The sequence below is a fragment of the Lissotriton vulgaris genome, chromosome 9, assembly GCF_964263255.1.
Source record: "Lissotriton vulgaris chromosome 9, aLisVul1.2, whole genome shotgun sequence".
Lineage (NCBI taxonomy): Eukaryota > Metazoa > Chordata > Amphibia > Caudata > Salamandridae > Lissotriton > Lissotriton vulgaris.
Window position 1 is genome coordinate 1,112,535,160 of NC_141697.1, and position 20,626 is coordinate 1,112,555,785.

The window sequence follows — 20,626 nt, forward strand, 5'->3', positions numbered from 1 at the left end:
ATTAGCTTGCATACTGTACGGCATGGTGTTATGCGAGTGTGCGCTAATTGGAGTCAGCAGGTCACAAGCAGTGATATCCATGACCTACCCTGACTGTGTACAGTGCATGATTGGTTTTCTGTTTAACATACTCTTTAGTTGGTTGGTGTTTCTTGTATTGGTGTGGCTGCATGATTTTGTGAGCCTGAAAATAACTAACAATATTTCATATTTATGCTGTGCTGGATGTGTGTGTTTTGTCTAATAATGATTTGCATTGGATGGTTATTCTTATTCTTTTCCAAAGGCGAAACCGTTGCATTGTAAATGCTTGTTGTGATTGTTTTCAGCGGATGACGGCGTCGAGTTTTTTTGTGGTTTCGTGGAGAAAGGAAAGATAGTTTGTGGTGACATCATTCTCTAATTTGAACGAGGCCCCAACCTGGCGTAGGTCGAGCTTTCCCTCCTCTTTCCTCTTAAATAAGTTCTTCCAGTCTCAACCTACCATTTTGCTCCTCACTAACATCTTCTTATGTCCACTTCCTCACATTCGACCTGCTCCTATTCATTCTGATGGAGGTGTTGTTGAAAGGCTGAGGATATATATTGAATTTGGGCTCTTTAGCATTTTAGAATGCTTGCTAACCCTAAAACTGGAGTGGTTGTAACCTAGCGCATATATCAAATTGTATAATTAACCATTGCTTCATTGTTTTGGACTGAAAACAATGCTGTTTGACCCTTTAATTGCTGCTGTCGGCCGACGGCAACACTACCTCCCCAGTTCTGCTGTCTGCCAATGGCCGACACGCCCGCAAATGCCCGCACCACGGCGGAATTACCGCTGCGGTTAACGGGTTAATTTTTCATGACGTTATGCTGAAAGGAGGTGGATTCAATGTTGGTGAAAGACTGGACAATCTACCCCCTTTCAAATGTTGCGGGTATTTATCACACCTAATCAGTATCTTACCATTTCATGGAACAGGCATTTTATGCTTTTGGGTGTTAGATTGTTTTATTAAATTATTTGATGGGCTGTGGGTGGGTGAAGGAGGGGGTTGTTGACGTAGCTTATTGTGATTACAGGAAACCTTCCCCTGGGCGTGCATTTACTGATTTATTTATTTTTTGCCACATTTGTGAATCCATGGCTGATATGATGGCTCTTACACGTGGAGTCCCAAGGTTCTTTACTTTAAATGTGATCGTCTTAGACACGAGCGAAGTGGTTATCCAGGTGCTCCGTAGACGCTAGCAGGATCTAGGTCTGTTGTAGGAAATACTTTTGGTCCGCATATGCCTCTATTTTGTAGGTAGGACCAAATGCACTCTGTGGGCTCATGCGTGATATGTAACCGATTCTTGCGGTATATTACTATTGTTGAATAAATCATCCTGTTTCGTATTGGGAATGGGTGTATAAGTGTTGGAAACTGTTGTCTCCAGACCATGGTGAGAAGATATTAGCAATTTCAGTATTTCTGCAACTCTTTATTAAAACATGTGATAACCGATAGGCTGTGGCTGTAAATACTAATGGTTATCTTCATCATTAGTAATGGGTTGTATGTATTGGATGAAGAGAAAAATAGGTTGTCTCCAAAAGGAAGGAAAGAGGGTTCTTATTCAAGACTTCTGCTTCATTTCAGCTTTGGGTCTAGTGGAATGGTTATCACACCAGTAGTGGACACATGACAGAACGAGCTTGCAATTCGTCTTCTCCATCTGAAGTTCGCGCCTTATGTTTCAGAGCGTTTTCCTTAGCCTTGTTTGATATCCTGTTTAGATGTGGAGAGAAAGGGAGAGGGTGTACTTGAAAAATAGAATTTCCAACATTTCTCTCCTTATTATGGTAATAGAATTAGTGCCACACAGGTACAGGAGGGATGGAGGCTTTTTCTGTAGGGAATTGCAGGAACAGAAGATGGTAGAGTGCAGGTTTGATGTGCCAGAAAATGACTAGAAAGAAAATAAGAGCACTGTACAGTAGGGTGTAATTATTTAGAAATCATATAAAACTGTCCTGAGGGGGTGAGGTGTATCTAAGGAGATGGGGAAATAAGGTCCAGAACTCAGATGGTTGAGTTTGTAGGACCTAATTGTTCTGGAAAAGGCTTACATAACCCATCCAACGTGGATGCCTGAAGGAATCGGTAGCAGGAAAGAGTACTGAAGTCTAAAAGAAAATTGTATTTAACACATTTGGGTTCCCAGATATGATTGTATAATGTTGGTAGCAAGGCGCCCAAATGTATTTCCTGGTTTAGCAAGCGAATAGATGGCTACTTAAACATGGAAATGCAATCGAAATTCACAAGTGATTCTGCTGTCGCCCAAACCTTTACTGACACCCAATTTGGTTGCAAGAAATGGAACAATTTAGGGATGATCTTCCTCTTCCTAGAGTGGATGTGGAGATAGGACTATATTGGAGGAAGAGGTGACTAAAGATGAGATTAGGGTAGCCATATATCCGCTAAATGCTGATATATGGATTGATTCACTAGGAACCCTGGTGTGCAATTTAAAAGGATCACTAAATAGGCTAGCTATGTGCTTTAATATATATCCGGTGGAACAGGCTGAGGAACACTTGCCAACCGATCAGCAACTGCAAGATTGGTCAAACCCACCAAGATGTAAACAGATAATTATGTAGATCTCCAATAGGGTAATGGAGACATTCATAGTGCTGCAGCACACTGTGCCATGATTTGGTGTGGTCTACCCGGAGAATGCAATAAACAGGATTCAGAATTAACTGGACAAAAAGAACATTTATGCAACTGTGATAGAAACACTGGGTTTGCATTGAATTTTAAAAAGACTACATATTTGGGAATAATGATTACAAAAGTTATGAATAGTATCTACGATCATAAGCTAAGCAGGCTACTGATTTGCTTAATTGAAAAGGCACCCACTGTCCTTTTGGGACTGCACTATTTAAAATGATCACAGTCATGAAATTACTTTATGTTCGGGAAGGTATACCCACAAGCTCCTTCAGTGCGCTTAGTCGAGGCATTTATGAAGTTTGAATCTTACTGCCTTACATTTGCAAATATATTTGAGTTGCTCATTTGCATTTTCTCCTCTGGTGGAACCCTTACTAAACAGAAAATAAGTGGTTGGCTATGGCTGCATCTACTCTGCAGTTGAATAGCCGGAGTCTATAGCTGCACTTGTTTAGATCTGGTGACTAGCCACATCTATTATGGGCTGGCAGAGTAGAATTACACGGAGAGACCTTCCCTTTGAGTAGACCCAGATTTTAGAGGTTGAAGTGATTGTATTAATTGGTCTTCTATTTGGCAGTATGGGAACGAGCAGGTATGAAACCATTTGATCATCTGCTCAGCAAGTATGATATGAGTGTGTGCTAGACATGTCAGCCATAGGATGGTCCCCATTTCCCCTCCCTCCTATCCCCTCCCCGGCTCTAACTTTTTGCTTTCTCCCTCCACTTTTTTTCTGAACTCATTTTGCTGGTATTAGAGCGTTGCACACTTTACCACTGCTAACCAGTGCCTAAGTGCTTGTGCTCTCTCCTCTATACATGGTTATATTGGCTTATCCCCAAATGGCACAGTTAATTTACTTAAGACCCTAGTAAAGTGCCACTATATATGCCCAGGGCCTGTAAATTGAATATATTACTACTACTAGTGGACCTGCAGCACTGGTTGTGCCAACCACTCCAGTAGTCCTTTCAACATGACTCAGTCTTGCCATTGCAGAGCCTGGATGTGTAGCTTTTTTTTTTTTATAACAAACTTTATTTGTCAATTAGCATAGACAACGCAGGGCTCTGAACACTTGAGGCATTTGCCGAATCAGACATATGTAATCCTAAAAGCAATCAACGTTTTTATATGTAGGGTCAAAATGCAGAACACTAGCATGCTGACTGAAATAGAACCCCCCCCCCCCAAAACTCCCATCCTCCCTCACCTACCCCCCTGAAATCGCACCTGTCCGCACAGTTCTGTCCACAGCCTTGAAAAACGAAACAAAGAATCCTTCACTAGCATCATGCACCCCCATGGGCCCCCGCCTCCTCTCCACTCCCAAATAACTCTAACATGTACCCCAGTGGAAGGGTCTCTGCCTCCGCTGCTGGATGTGTAGTTTTAACCTGCCATTTTGACCTGGCAAAATGAAACTTTTTGCCAGGCCAAAACCCTTCATTTTAATACACTAGTTGTCCCTAGGGTAGGTCCTGGACAGCCCAGAGGGCAGGGTGCAATGTATTTAAAAGGCAGGACATGCACTTTTAAGTTTTACGTGTTCTGGTAGCGAAAAACTCTTACATTTGTTTTTCATTACTGCAAGGTGTAGCTCTCCAGTAGAATAACATTGGGATTACCTTATTGCATGTTATAAGCGTAATTTCAAAATAGGAAGATAACATTTGTTAATTTGGCATCTCTGGAATCCTAATTTAAAATCTTAATTTATGGTGAAGTTGGGTTTTACAGTATGATTCTTAGAAAGTCACTTTTAGAAAGTTGGCATTTTCTTAACGTAGCCATTTGGTGCCTGTCTCTGGCTACACGACTGGGTGTAGTTGGCCTTTGTGTATTCCTCCAAAACAGCGCACACAATGGGAGCTTAGGTGTAACTGAATGGGCCATCACTGGCCGGATGAGAGGGAGAGGCTGGGCCTCTCCTCACGTACATCTGATTAGTTCTGTAGTTAGTCTGGAGCCAGGGCAAGGAAGGCAGGGCATCTGTGAACTTCAAAAGCATCCCTCTAGAGGCTTCTCCCCACTTCAAAGGCACAATTGTGTATAAAAGAAGGGCCTTGGACACCACCACTTCAGTACACTTGTGGACCTGTGGATACCCTCCCAGGAAGGAGGACTGCTGTGCTGCTGAAGAATTACCACTCCGCTGGACTCCCGCTTTGCTAATCTCTGCCGTCATGCCTGGGTGAGAAAGATTGGACCTACATCTCCTGAACTCAGAACCCAGAGTGACACAAAAGGCTAGTTGGCTGGTCTCCCGATCTGAAGCCTTAGGGACATAACATGCTTCCAAACATCTTGCACCTGAACTCTGTCATTTGTGAGCCTACCATGCCAAGTGGTGCCACCCTAGTCTTGGACCCTTAGAAATGGTCCTGAGGTGCTTCCCAGTGGAACAAACACATAGTCTTAAAGCGACGCATTCCTGAGCAGAACTAACTTATCTCCTCGACTGAGCGGCTCATCCTGGAGCAGAACTGATGCATCGCCGCTGTTGTGTTGATTGGGACTTTCACAAACTCTGTGAATTGTGCTCTGCAGTCCTCTGAACTGATGCATCGGCCCGGTGGTGTGGCACGACCACAGCGCAGGGCCCTGCATCTCCTCTACTGTGGGCTCGGCGATGATACCAGACTCCGCCTCACAGCTGGTTGGAACCGACGCATCTGCAGCTGTGCACCAAACTTCGCATCGCAAGCCCCATCGATTGGATCCGTGACGATGACTCAACCGGACCTTGCACCGCAGATTCGCCGCTTCCCAGACCCAACGGATCGCTGTGTCTGAGCAGCACATCTTCGACGCAGATCCAAACACTCCGCAACCAGGATATAAGGTACTCTTTTCAGCTGGCATATCTTGGCCCCTGTAACCAGCTCCATCGTGGTCAGCCTGAACTTGTGCTTTGTTCTTTTTGGCACTATTTTCGCTTCAAACTTTAAAATGCAATGCCTCCAGTTCCACAAAGTGGATTTTTGACGTTTTGATAAAAAATACTGTTTCTTAATCTGTTGAGGGCACCTTTTGTGGTAATTTCACTGTTTTACTGTTTGAAGTGTTGCCTTTACACATTGCCTCCAAGTTAAGCCTGACTGCTCTGTGCCAAGCTACCAAGGGGGTGAGCACAGGTTATTTTGGGGTTTGCTTGTGCCTTTTCCTGACCAGGATTGTGGTTGCTGCTTGGCCAGGGCTTACACCACCCCGGTCAACCACAAACCCAATTTCTTACAGAGTTCTATTGACTTCTTTATCCCCTTGCAGCTCCAGCACGCCTTACTGAATTCCACTGAAATGAGTGCGGATTTTTCAGAATGCTCACTCTTGGAGGATGTGATTTTGTCCAAGAAAGAACTTTTCCAGATGTGTAAGACATAAAATATTTCTCTTGACGCCCAAGCCATCTTGACCATGAGATTAAACCAGGGTGTGGGCCTACTAGAAAAATCAGATTTTAATAAGATCCAGGTGTATCCAAAGACAGGGGAGATATGGCTGGTTGAAATTGGGCCAGCTTTAGATCTTCAAGTTTATTACACCAAAGACTAGACTTTTATTATTCAGGGCTTCCACAGGTGTGGCTGTGGGGATGTGGTGAGGAAGGTACTTTGTCACAACCTATTGCAGTGTCCCCAAATTCATGTTTCTTGGTAAAATTCAGGCGCTGTTGTCTCTGGTGTTGGGATTATCCGACATTCCAACCAAAATAGTACATCTGGCAATAGCAAGTCTTCCAAGGTCATTGCAGCATATTTGCCACTCTGAATCTTGTGGTCATCTGCAGGGACGTTGCACAGATATGGAGCAGCCTAGTGACCACTATAGTGGAAGCATGGGGCTTTTGAAAATGACTGGTGCATGTCCGCTAAGTGTTTGAACGGACCCAGAGGGTAGTTAGGCTAATCTTACCTCCTTCCACACCATTTTTTTCTGGTTTTCTTTCTTGCCTCCTTTCGGTACGTACCTTTTTCTTCTTTTCTCTTCATTTGATGTCTGTAGTGACCACTTTAGGTGTCTGCCAGGCTATTGTAGTAAACATAACTGTATTTGCAACAGTATCAACTGTTTATGTTCATTTGACTTTATTGTAACTTAGTTTAACCCAACTGCTATTTAATGTCTCATTTCATACTATGTTAGGATTTTTTAATGTGCGAACCCCTTGCATCTGGATCTTTTTTAAGAATTGCACCCCCATTTAATATTTGACGCAAGAGAAGGAACCTGATGTGTGGTGATTATCACCACAAATTGGCCAATATCTTTGGGTTTAGGTTATTCTATTTTAAAATTAGCTTATAATTACATTGTGGAGTAAAACATTTTTTACAGTCTGCATGAACTACAACAGCTTACTGTTCATTTGAAATGAAACTATAAAAATATTTTTCTGATATAAACATTAAAAAAGGTATACGCTGCTGTGAGAGAGTTAGTTGCAAAAGCGTAGAGTCTGTAACTGTATTAATAAGTCACAAAACCGTTTCATCCTCAGTGGCTTTTGTACATCTGCGAGGTTTTGTTTTCTTAATTAAAATACTGTAGTGTATCCAGTACTGAGGAGGAATCTCCATCGTCCACAAAGACACCACAAGGGTCTCGACCAGCACCGACGACACTCTTAGCACCGTCGAACACATGCACTTCCAGATCCACACGGATCCCAACACCACCGTAAGAGGCACCCTCCTCTACAGACCCCCGGACCCCGACCCCAGTTCAGCGACTCCATTGCTGACTTCATCAGCACGCACACCCTGACCTCCACCAACTACATCCTCCTCGGAGACCTGAACTTTCACTTGGAGGAGGACGACGACAGCAACTCCTCCACTCTGATCGACAACCTCGCCAACCTCTGATTGAAACAGCTCGTCACGACGCCGACCCACATCGCCGGACACACGTTCAACGCCATCTTCTCCTCAAGCTCCCACGTCTCCATCAGCCACACCTCCGAACTCACCTGGACCGACCACCACTGCATCCACTTCACCCTCCGGAAACCCGCTGCACACCACCGCACCCTACAGATCCTCCGTAGATGCTGGAGCAAAGTCACCGTAGACCAACTCGAGACAAACCTCGCACTCAGCCCACCCACCCCTCCAACCAGACGGCGACTCCCGCAATCTCAGACGACAGATGGACGACTGCGCCAACACCTTAGCCCCACTGGAAAAAAACAACCTACAAAAACACCAGCAAGAGAGCCAGCTGGTTCACTTCGGAACTCCTAGCATCCAAGCGCACCTGCTGGAAACTGGAGAACAAATGGCACAGCGAGAAGATGCCTGACAGCCGTACAGCCCACAAAGACGCCATCCGCAACCACCATCACCTCATCAGGTCCGCCAAGAGAACCTCCTTCAAAGACCGCCTCGACAACAGCAAGGAGCTCTTCAGCATTGTGAAGGAACTCTCCAACCATGCTCCAAAGCCAACGACATCCCGCTGACACAAGCCCTGTGTGATTCCCTTGCCACCTTCTTCCACCGCAAGATTGCAGACATCCACGACTGCTTCGACTCCCGGACGAACCCAACAGGCCCGACACATCAGACCCACCGTACCCAATCGACCACGACCCCCTGACAGCCTGGGTCAACGTGAACACCAAGGACACAATCCAGACCATGGGCGCAATCCACTCTGGCTCCCCATCAGACCCTTTTCCACACGACAACGCTTCAACAAAGCCGGCAGCTCCATCGTACCCTACCTGTGCAACGTTATCAACCTCTCCGAGATCGCGACCTTCCCAGAGAGCTGGAAACACGCCGAGATCAACTCCCTACTCAAAAAACCCAAGACGAATCCGAACGACCTCAAGAACCTCCGGCCCATCTCCTTACTTCCATTCCCAGCTAAGGTCATCAAGAAGATAGTCAACAGACAGCTCACCCGCTACCTCAAAGATGACAGCATCCTGGACCACTCCCAGTCAGGATTCCGCAGCAACCACAGCACCGAGACCCCCCTCTTCGCCGCCACAGACGACATCAGGATACTGCTTTACAACGGCGAGGCGGCAGCCCTCATCCTCCTGGATCTCTCCGCCGCCTTCGACACTAGCCACCGCATACTAAGCACACGCCTCCACGACGCAGGGATCCGAGATAAGGCCCTGTATTGGACTACCCCCTTCCTCTCCAGCAGACCCCAGAGCATCCGCCTCCCCCATTCCGTTCCAAAGCCTCCGAGCTCATCTGCGGCATACCCCAGGGATCTTCCCTCAGCCCGACACTGTTCAACATCTACATGGCTCCACTTGCATGCATCGCCCAACAGCACGACCTCAACATAATCTCCTATGCCGACGACACTCAACCGATCCTCTCCCTCACCAAGGACCCCCTCACCGCCAAATCCAACCTCCATGAAGGAATGAAAGCCGTCGCCGACTGGATGAAGTGCAGCCGACTTAAGCTGATCTCAGACAAGACGGAGATTCTCATCCTCTGCTCCAACTCATCAGCGTGGGACGACTCCTGGTGGCCCTCGTCACTAGGGGCACCCCCGACACCAACCGTCCACGCGCGCGACCTGGGAGTCATCCTCGACTCAACGCTCACCATAACCAAGCAAGTCAACGCAGTCGCCTCCTGCTTCAACACCCTCCGCAAGATCTAGAGGTGGATCCCGACAGACCCGAGCAGAACAGTCACTCAGACCCTCTTCAACAGCAGACTCGACTACGGAAATGCCCTCTACGCAGGAGAGGACCAAGCTCATCAAACGACTGCAAAGAATCCAAAACGCCTCTGCATGCCTGATCCTCGACATTCCACTCCACAACCACATCACCCGCACCTGAAAAACCTGCACTGGCTCCCCGTCGACAAGAGAATCTCCTTCAAACTCCTGCTCCACGCACACAAGGCACTCCACAAGACCGTCCCAGCCTACCTCAACAGTCGACTCTCCTTCTACGTTCCCAACCGTCACCTCCGCTCCGCCAACTTCTCCCTGGCCGCCGTCCCGCGCATCCGGAGAACCACCACCAGAGGCAGATGCTTCTCCCACAGTGCTGCCAAGACCTGGAACACCCTTCCCCTCAACCTACGACTGACCCAAGACTTGCTGACCTTCAGGAGACGACTCAAGACCTGACTATTCGACCAGTAGCGGCAATTCCCCCCTCCTCTCCCTCAGCGCCTTGAGACCCTCGCGGGTAAGTAGTGCGCTTTACAAATCTTGTGATTGATTGATTGGCTGAGCATGGCTATTTGTTGTCTTTTTCCCAGAGCAAAGTACCATTATGGATTGCCATCTGTTGTGACTGTTATTTAAGTACGTGCCCGAATCTAAATTGCGTGATCAGAGAAGTTCACAGTATTTGTCTGGATTATTAACCAGATTATCCTCTCTTGCAGCAACCAAGATCTGCCAGGTGTGTGTAACTTAACCAAGAAAAATACTGGTTTACACCACATGTCAGAAGTGAACCTTCTCAGTCCAGGCATCAATGACGTGAACGTTTTTGTCTTTGTGTTTTTTCTTAACTTTGCAAACTAGCCTACAGGCCTGTTTTTGATCTTGGGGGATTGGCTACTATCTCACAACGGTGACGCATTTCTCGGCTGGTGAAATGTAAAGCATATAATGGGATTTATATTTCGAGGATGGGACCTCGTCACTGCTCTGCAAGGGGTAACCCGTCCGTCCAGATCTAAATCAGGCCTTAAGTTTTTAATTAACTAGGTCGCCATATGACTCTTACTATATTGACTATTGTTCCCCAAGCGTTGATGCAACAATTCTAGAATTTGTGAGCACTTCAAAGTATTTTTTATCAGTCCTGTAAAAGGTACATTATTTTAAAATACATTTTCCTTTTATTCTGTAGTTGGCTTGGATGCTGCTGGTAAGACAACCATTCTGTACAAGCTGAAGTTGGGTGAAATTGTAACAACAATTCCAACTATTGGTAAGTATATATACAAGTTTTATCACCTAATCTCACTAAAAGGATGTTGAGCCAGAGTTTGCTCCCATACCTGTTTTCTTTCTTCATTTTCCATGAACCATTATAATCCGATCCCTTTGGGTGAATGGTAAATGGAATTGTTTAAGGTTTATCTGTTTCTAAAATGCTGATGGTGATTGTTACTGTTAATTGTAATGTGCTCTCTTCCTTGAAATATTTGCTCGGAAGTGTGTCCCTGACACTTTTAATTTGTCAATATTTGTCAGCTAATTATGATGTTCGTGCTATTATCTGAACCGGTTTCTGATCAGTATAGATTGTCTGATTCATCGCCTAATTCTGCATCTTCAATTACTAGTACAAAGGGCTAGAATTTATATTTTTATGTGTTAACACCGTGATGAAACAATATATTACTATAGGAGGAACACTTTCTTAAACCATGTTTTATCAAACGCATGACAATTAATAGAACCTTTTTGATTGCATGATAAGGCAAAACTCTCAAACCTCTACTAAGTCTCTGCAGACTGTTGCATTATATTATTATATTTCTTATATAGCGCCAGAATCGACCCCCGAAGGGGTATCTCCGCGCTTGCCTTGGGAACCCGTCCTGGTTTTTCCCTGCGAGATAGCCCCTACAGGGCATCCCCAAGGTGAAAGCCAGGCATCCCGCCGCGGGGGGCCATTGTGGAGATTAAGCAAGCTTAATGCCCAGAGTTGTAGAGTGTGAACCCATGATTAGGTCAGGCACCGAAGCGAGAATGATCGAGTCCGTGGACATTTGAGCTCAACACCCTGCCGCGTCGGGAATCGAACCCTGGTCCCGGGTCTGACCTCTGCTTCAGGGTCTGCCTGCTCTAACCAGTGAGCCACACTTCACATCACAAGAACATGGGCCTTAGTGGAGGAAGTGACATCACTTATTTGATTCTTTTTAGATCTGTCTACATGCGTCTTTAAGCTCTTGGCACACATATTGCTACCAGTACTTTTAACAGATGCCTGAAAAGTCTGTCCTTCTCCAATCCTTTTTTTATTTCTTTAAAAACAATCACCGTGCTTCTGCTGTTAGGCTTTTACAGCCAAACAACATATTTTCTTCAAAGCACCATCCTTCCTTCTTTACCCTCGTTGTAACGTTGCATGATAGTAAAATATCCATATCGATTGCCAGGACCAATTTACAATGCTTGCAACAGCTTTTCTCCCTCGCTGTGCCCAGCCCGTCACCCTTGATCATCAGTTTGGGTAAATAGCCCACGAAAGTCTCCATAAATGTATCGTCCGCTGCTCCTAGGGGATATTTAGGTAATGACATACATGCTGTCATTTCACTATTTATATAAATTACTATTTACTTTTTAAATTGTCATACAGCCACGTTAAAAAATATTCAGTAATTAAAAGCAAAAACTGTAATGTAATAATTCTAAGTGGTCTCAATGCAAGCTCCAGTAGCATAACAGTGAGAGCTACTTGCAGTTGTAACACATGCTTCGGTCCATATTTGCGATGAGAAAGAGCTTGCAGAGTCGTCCCTCCCTAGAGGATTGGCTGCTGGCGGACCCATTAGTTGAGAAAGCGATATCGCGAATATAAAAAAAAAGTGGTGAACCACTCCCTAGACCCTCTGAGAGCAGCATGGGTGGGTGATTTTGGCCCACTTGATAATGAAGACCGGGTAGTGGCTCTAAAATTCCCGCTTCCGGCTGATTCAGATAAAGATTTTACATAGAATGTGCTACTCTAGATCATTACTACATCGATTGGGGCAAGGCTCATAATCCTTTGTGTGAACGGGGTAGTGGGATTGAGGGGATTTCTATCGCCTACTGCAGGAATGTCCTGTGATACAACAGTGCTGGCTTGACATTGGGAGGATTATGGCTGAGGTGATGGGGGTAGAGGTTCCGGTTGAGGCGAAATGGTTCTTGCTACTAATTCCTAGTGACGAGGCATGGCCAAATATAATAGACCGTGGCGGGCCGTGGCAAAGCGTAACATAGCGAAGAGCTGGGGAACATCCTCTGCACCGAGGGTGGCAGATTGGAAAACTGATTAAGACTGGTTTGGGCAAGCTGAACATACAGTGTACCTGAGCAGGGTGTGCCCATGGAAATGGGAAAAGATCTGGGGGAAATGGCAGGCCTATCAAACTTTATAGGGAGGGACATGTAGGAATAAGAAGAGATTTCTGCCGCACTGATACTTACTCCGTAACGATTGTCGCACTCATTATTTTACTTATGACTTATGGATTGAAGATCCACTGTAAGATGTCCTTGATGTATTCTTTTCTGAGCATTATGAACTAAAAAGAAAAAAAAAACAGTGAGAACCACCTAAGTCAAGGTACGTTTTTCAAAGTTTACTTTCTATACAGGTGAGTTCTATTGCGGGGATTTTTATTTAATTTGTAAAACAACAATAATCTTGACATGAGTCATTTAAATCACTGGCTGCCACTAAACTGTTTTAGAATTGCTGCTGCTGAAGACGTCTTTGAGTGAAGTTGAAGTTCCTGCTCCAAAATTAAAGGCACCTTTTTTGTCATTTTTCCTATGTTCTATTTAGAAAGTGACTACATTGGCTTTTTCCTTTTCAGGTTTCAATGTTGAAACAGTAGAATACAAAAACATCTGTTTCACCGTATGGGATGTTGGTGGACAAGATAAAATTAGACCCCTTTGGAGGCATTACTTTCAAAATACACAGGTATGCGAGTATATTATAGAGTTCTGCATACGAAAAGTATGATCACAAACATTGGGATAAAATTTCATGTGTTCTTTGACTGTCAGTGAGGCTTCTTTTGCAGCCCCTTCTCTTTTGTGTTCATATTTGTATTTATTTGATATTGTGTACAAAATTCTATACGAGCTTCAAGGCGCTGCTAAGTGGAAAAAACAACTGAATACAATGTTGATAATTATAATGTAGAAAAAAACACTTTCTGGAAGATGCTAATAACTCATTTCAAACCAGAATAAACAAGACTTCAGTTACTTAGTCAAATTGTGTGTTTTATCAAATATTGGTTTTATTTCAAACTCTGGAAACCCAGTAGGATTATGCAGTTGCACAGGTAGATGAGTATAGCACCTGAAACACATGGCGTTCCTACATTTTACTATGACACTAGTTTGTCAGCTTTGGGTCTGCTGCAGGGAGAAGTGCTCATTTTGCTGATTAGTCAAATCAAGTGATTTCGAGACTGTCGTTAATGGGTTGGAGGACAACACAAAAGGATCCTAAAGTTACCATGGGTCCACAATGTTTTGTGTGGTCATGTTTATTTATATATATATATATATATATATATATATATATATATATATATATATATATATATATATATATATATATATATATATATATATATATATATATATATATATATAATATGTATGTCGATGGCACTATCTTTGACAAGTTGAAGCTTGTGGTTGAATGCTGGGATGTGTTTTTTAATACACCACCAGACAATATAGGCATATTGAAAGCACTGCAACTTGAATCAGAAGTGTAAGGAAAGCCGTACTTCAAAGGCCCAACGATGGATAGATTGTCTAGAGCACAGTGCCATAATCCCCCATTGAATATGCAGCCTCATTCCTCGCTGAAAATACAGCCTGAGTAAGAGAGCCTATCACAGACCAGGATATGCATGGCGTTATTTCTTGTCCAAATGCCTTCATTTAATTAGCCTAGAGAGTCTTCAAGCAGTTCTATTAAGCCCTCTGTATCCTCTTCGTTGTTAAGAAATCTCAGACCGTGGCCAGCAAATATGTTGACAAGGGAGGGCCACGTAAGCGTTATAACCAGAAGAACCAAGGAAAGTACTACTGTGCTTGGGTTTCTGGGTGCTCGTTTTCCTTTAGGGCTTTGTGTCCCTTCTCGCAAGCACATTTTTTCCTGTGAAGCTGTTCAGAGCTCGTTCCAACCTGAAGGGCTCCTGGAAGCCTCGTAACATAGCGTGTACTTGATCCTCAAACATGCATCCATCTAGATTCTAGAGCATATAACTTTAACTCGGGAATTGATGTGCTCTCCCAGTTCTTTCACTTCCTCCACTTCCTCACTTGGATGCCTTTTGTATCCTCTTTCTCCACATTTCTATGCTCAATAGGCTGTTTTTGTTGATTAAAAAGAAAGGGTCCACATTGTTTTCGGGTTAAAACAAAATTGATTGTGGCAGAGAAGCAAGTCTAGGAAGGAAGGGTTGCCTAAAATAAGGCAGCACTGGCTTCACTAGTATAGGTAAATCCTGTTATGAAATGTGTGCTTCTTAATGATTTCAAACCGGTGTTTCTATGAAGGTAACTATATATTTTTGTGTTTTTGTAAACCAGTAAACTGTTTAAAAAAAAAAAAAATTTTTGATTGTCAAAGTTTTTTTTTGTGTTGCCTTCCAGGGTCTTATATTTGTAGTAGACAGCAATGACCGAGAGCGAATTCAGGAAGCAGCAGAAGAGTTGCAGAAAATGGTAAGTATTATATCATCTATTTTTTAACCGTATTTTTTGTAAGGGCTCGATACTAACATATGAATTATTAAGGCTTTAAAGTCTACTTACAGTAAGTACACACTCCGACCTGTTTAACCTTCATCTTACTTGGCCAGGAGATTCTGTATTGGTTGCAGACTTGGTGAAACTTACTTTACAAATTCTTATGGAAACGTCCACATTTACATCTGAGGTGTATGTAGTGACTCTAATCATTTATTAAGGTTTGCAGTGACTAATTCGGTAAGGGCTGTGAGCAATAGACCCTTTCTTCTTCGAGATTTCACCCTAGATAAATATATACAGTACAAGCAGAACCAGGGAAATATGTAGGTGTTAGTTGTGCTTCAAAGTAGACTAGAATTGACCACATAAAAATGTATTCATGGTATGCTTCTGATTTATGGCCAAAAACATTGAATATATGGTAATCCCACTGATTTGTGCTAAAGTGAGCTCCAGGCTCTGGGAATTGAGGCAAAGTGCACATGTCCAACTTTAGATTTGGAGTCTTCACTGAGGAGAGCATTGAAAACCTTTGGCTTTAGCTGTAAGTAAGCAACATGTTTGTAAAATGAACAATTCTCTAGACAAAATAAATTGGGAGAATTTTTAGTCCTCCAAAAAGAAATGAAAAGTAGCCAATTAAAAGGAGGCCAACCCGAACCTTCCTACCACTGCATCCATCGACACTTGTGCAATTTTATGCTCGAATCAATGCCACATGCAGCATGGAGCCATAAAGAAGAGCAAGCTGTTAAGGCAAAAAGATAGCTTTTAAATTACTTAACATTCAACGTACAAGGGATGGGTTTTACCAAAATACTGCAGTCCTCCAATTCCCACCTAATGCTAAAGTTTAACTATGGCCCTCTTTTTGGTATGTCTTATCAAAGGCTGGTTTGTTCTGGAAGCAAAGTTTTTAGCATGGCTGTACCATGAAAAATACATATAACTGCATCCTGAGGGTCTGTGCTGACTATTGAAATGTAAGGTGTTGAAATCTGTCTACGTTGCCTAGGAATTAAGCAGTAGCAGTCTGCATTGGCAGCAGCATCTGAATTAAAATGTTGCTCGTGGGGCTTTTTTCTAGACTTATTGTAGCCTAAATGCTTTGACCAAGGTGTCGCCCAAAGCAGTGACTAGTATAAACACCCCTCTTATTCTCTCTCAAAGTATATTTTCTTCTAGTGTGGTATGTGATCCAGACGTAGAATTAAAGTGGGGTACATGCCTTAGCACAGAAGGTTCGTTCTATTGATAAACTGAAGACACTTTATTCCCTGTTATGTACATATTTTGCTGTTCCGACAACTAATCAAGAATAAGTTATTGACTGGGGTCCAATTCACAAATTCCGAACTCTTCCCTTGAATAAGCTTCAGTCAGCCATTGGCAAGGATTGAATTGTTTTGCTGGCAAATTATTGAAAGTGATCAATGTGTTTTATCTTATTATTGTGTTTCATGGCCCCAAATGAAGGAATACGATCCCACTTGGTTCTTTTCCTGCGCTCATCCAGAACATATGTTGTCTGTTTTACCTTTTTGTTTTCTGGCATCAGTTCTCTTATATCCTCACCCTTTGACTTGACTCTGCTCTTTGTGAAATTTTCGCGATTTTTACACTAAGCATTTCTAATTTTGGAGTGCTTTAGGCATGTCTCCCCATAAGAAATAAGCCCTGCCACGGGCAGATGTCCATTTCCAACCACCCAGAGGTCTGTTTGTGGTGCTTGGGGCCAAAACATGACTCGGATGCATGTGAGAAATGCGTTCTCATCCACAACAAGGACATAAAAGATGCTAAACCTTTTATTTTGTGCACTGGATGAGCATCGATCAAGGAGAGGCTCAAAGTTGCAGTGTCCAAGTCTTACAAGGAAAAGAGGAGAAAGCACAAGAAGTGCAGAAGGCAGGGCGATTCTCATTGTTCACAAGATATGTCACCTCATTATTCTTCAGCAGAGCAATTTTGTGAGCTAGAGCTTGTGGACATTACTCCACCTGAGAATTCTTCACCGACTCAGACACTCCTGGCTCCAGCACCTCTTCTGGCCTGTTCAGCGCAGTCTCTGAACGTCATGATAGTGCTCTTCAGGTGTGCATTGGTATCCTATGGTTCACCTGCGCGGCCCCATGGTTCTGCCTGGAGCTCCATTTGGGATACTACCAGCAGGTTCACCCTCGGCACCTTTTCTCCCCAGAGGTCTTCCACAAGCCACACCTGTTGGAGCAGTACCATCACCAAAGTCCTTTGCAGTGGCTCCTCAACCACTGACACAGCTGATTCAGTCACAAGAGCTGGCCCCAGCGCGAGTCCAGTTCATGAACAATCCCCAGTAAACAAAGGCTGTCTTAATGAAATCTAGAGGGGAGGCTAAGAGATTGGTTGAGGAGGACCGGTGCAGATATCACGCCCAACCTGGATCCTCAGCAAGTCCGCATCATTGGCAGACAGTGGACGACCTCTTAGGATTGGATTCCTAATATATTCAGATGGCTGAAATTATTGTACAAATCTACGACTGCAGTGAGGGGACCAGTATGCTGTGCCCTGTCCTGCTTCAACCGATCAAAGCTACCTGGGTCAAGCCGATATCTGCCCCAGCTGTGACAAGACAGATTTCCCACCCTTCTAGGCTAGCCACAGGAGACTCGGATGTCTTTTCAATGGACCCATAAGCTGAAAGATTGGTGGTGCACCAAGCTGAACCAGAAGCATTTCTCACCATGCTCCCCAGAGAGGAGGTCCAAGAAAAACCGGAGGCTGAGGGGCGAAAGAGGTGTTTTGGGTGTGTAGCCTGGCTCTCAGTTCAATGAATGCCATGTGACTACCGATGAGGTACACCCATGCACTATCTGACATAGCAGGTATGGTGGTGTCATGCCTAGCTAACCATTTGAAGGATCATTTTGCAGAGGTGATCAGTGATGGCCAACATGACTTCAGGTTGATTCAGTGGCCAAGGCCATGGTATTTTCAGTGGCCTTAAAGAAGGTATGCTTGTTTGAGGTCCACAGTTTTTTTCTGGCAACATTCAGGCAAATCTTAAAAGTATTCCATTTGAAGGGCCTCGCTTGTTTGGGGATAAGGCTGATTGAAGGCAGGCAGAGCAAGTGTCTGATCTCTGGGCCTCCACATTCATGCCTAAAGATTGAGCTTCTTTTACTGTGTCATAGGTAGTTGAGGTTATCCTGTCAGCTCTTCGTTCTATTTCCGCCGTTCAGTGAAACCTTTGTTGCTTTTTGTGCTAACAAGTGTGTGGATCCTATGAAAGCACACCTTTTAGAAAGTTGGAGGTTTTATCTTTTTTAAGTCTAACAAGGTTGTGCGACAGACATGGGTGAGTTTCCATTCAAGCACCCAATTGAGTTAAGATTTTTTTGAAGGATTTGCTTTTGCCATTTAAGCTATTGATCATAAATATTGTTTTTGGTGGCAATCCCTAGAGTGTTGTCAGCGATGTGCAGGCATTGTCTGTCTTCCCTTCACATCCCAAACTGGTCCTGAGAACTAAAGTAGCAGCAGTAAAAGCTCTTTATTGAGTTAAATAACCATAAAAGATATTAAACAGATAAGATCACATACAAAAAATAAAAATCGATCTTGGCAGATAAAATAAAATAATACTCCGTGCATAATCCACAATAAAAGAAAAGAGAAAACTGGCACAGTTACTGCATAAACCAACAATAGAGAAAATTCAATTCATGTAAGCGTACTAAGGCGAGCACCCATGGATCTTGGTGATGTACTCCGAAAATGACCCGCAAATATATAATTATTCATCTCCCCAGCATGGAGAGGAACACCATTGCTGGTCTGACTTGTGAAAACTGGGCCTCCCTCAAGATGGGAAACAGTTACTTTTTCCTTGGAAAAGTTTATATGCTACAGACCATTACAACGTGTCATGGACAGGGTTGAGACTTTGTCATATTCTCAAGGACCTAAAGAGACATTAGGTTCACCCGATCAAAGGCTGACGAGAGGTCTATAAGTCCCAAAAAGAGGGAACCCTTTTTGACCATTGTATACTTTTCGATCAGGAGGTGTATATTTAAACATTGTTCAATGATACCCAGGCCGGGCCTAAACCTGTACTGAGAATCAACAACAATGTTTTTCTCTTTGGCCCAGAATGACAGCCTTGTTAAAACAACCTGACTCAAAACCTTAACTGTACTGTCAGTGAGGGAAATTGCCCTATAACATTTCACCCGTCAGATTGCAACGTTCCTCTTGAGGCAATCATCTGACACACCATCTGGTCCAGGAGCCTTATAGCAGGACAAGCAACTATTGGCACTGGAAACTTCCACAATAGAAAATGATAGGCCAGGAGGAACTAACTGCCTTCAAATCGGGGTTAGGGTCATTGACTTCGGTGGTAGCTGTCGAAGGGGTTTGTACGCCGGCCGAGCCTACCTTGCTCCGATGAGGCGTCTCAACAGTCTCCTGCTCCCGTGTGGCGGCCGGGCTTAGCTCCACCGAGCTACTTGCTCTGCACTCCCCGACTGGCCGGGCTTGGCTCTGCCCGTCTGGTCGGGACAACAACCCCCAGCAGCCTCGACGCCAGGACACCGCCCCCCTCATCATCCAGCGCCAGGAGGCGCATAAAACACTGCCTGCATCCTCGTTCCGCGAGGACGCGTGCGGGACGCGCCGGGCAAAGGGCGGGCCGTCTAGGCCTTCAGAGGTCATCAGTGGTCGAGCGGGCCCCCCCTCTGAGTCGTTACAAAAGGTGAGCTGGACAAAGTCATTAGCATAATGGGGAAACAAAACATTTGCACTCTGACACAGGCACCTGAGGGATCCTCTGTTCTCCCGCCTTCTCTTGAAAGCATGTTGGAAAATGCTTTCAATATGGTAACAAATGAAATTGCTAACACCGAGAGGAGAATGTCAATGGGCCTTACAAACATACACTTAGTCACCACAAACAAATTCTGAGAATGTTTTGCTGCTTTCCCCCGTGGTCACAGTTCTGAAATCAACCCCACCTGTCAATCCATTGGTCCCGCTGCCCGGGGGTAACTGCTCCACAATTATCATTGACTCCTTACCTGATCCTGTCACACGCACTGTAACTGCCTCTTCGCCTACGAGCAATAAGACAGGAGGCGAGAAAAGAAAAAGAGGTACCTCAAAACTATCAGTAAATAAGAGGAAACAACCCCCTCTCAATAAGAGCCAACCGACTCCACAGAGTATGTGGCACAGAGGGAATAAACAACAGTTAGAGGGTGGCACCGACACTGAGTCAACACAACTCGACGTTGTGGCCCCTGTATCGCTAAAGAATCCTTTAAAAGATGGACATACTTTTGCTTTTACACAGACTGAGCCATCAATTGAAAGTATTACCCAACCAAAGACCAATCTGAATCTTATTGAGACTATTGTTGATACAATTTTTAAACAAATGGAAAGTCAAATGATCAAACAGT

The 20,626-nt window shown here is 44.2% G+C and overlaps 1 protein-coding gene across 1 annotated transcript in view; it reads left to right on the top strand.

Annotated features, from left to right (window-relative positions):
• ARF4 (ARF GTPase 4) overlaps positions 1-20,626 on the top strand; it is a 46,466-nt gene that overhangs the window by 13,121 nt on the left and 12,719 nt on the right. Inside the window, exons 2-4 of the mRNA XM_086939112.1 lie at positions 10,579-10,659; positions 13,271-13,380; positions 15,081-15,152. Of these exons, the coding sequence (XP_086795238.1) occupies positions 10,579-10,659; positions 13,271-13,380; positions 15,081-15,152 (263 nt within the window). The remainder of the gene's footprint in view (positions 1-10,578; positions 10,660-13,270; positions 13,381-15,080; positions 15,153-20,626) is intronic.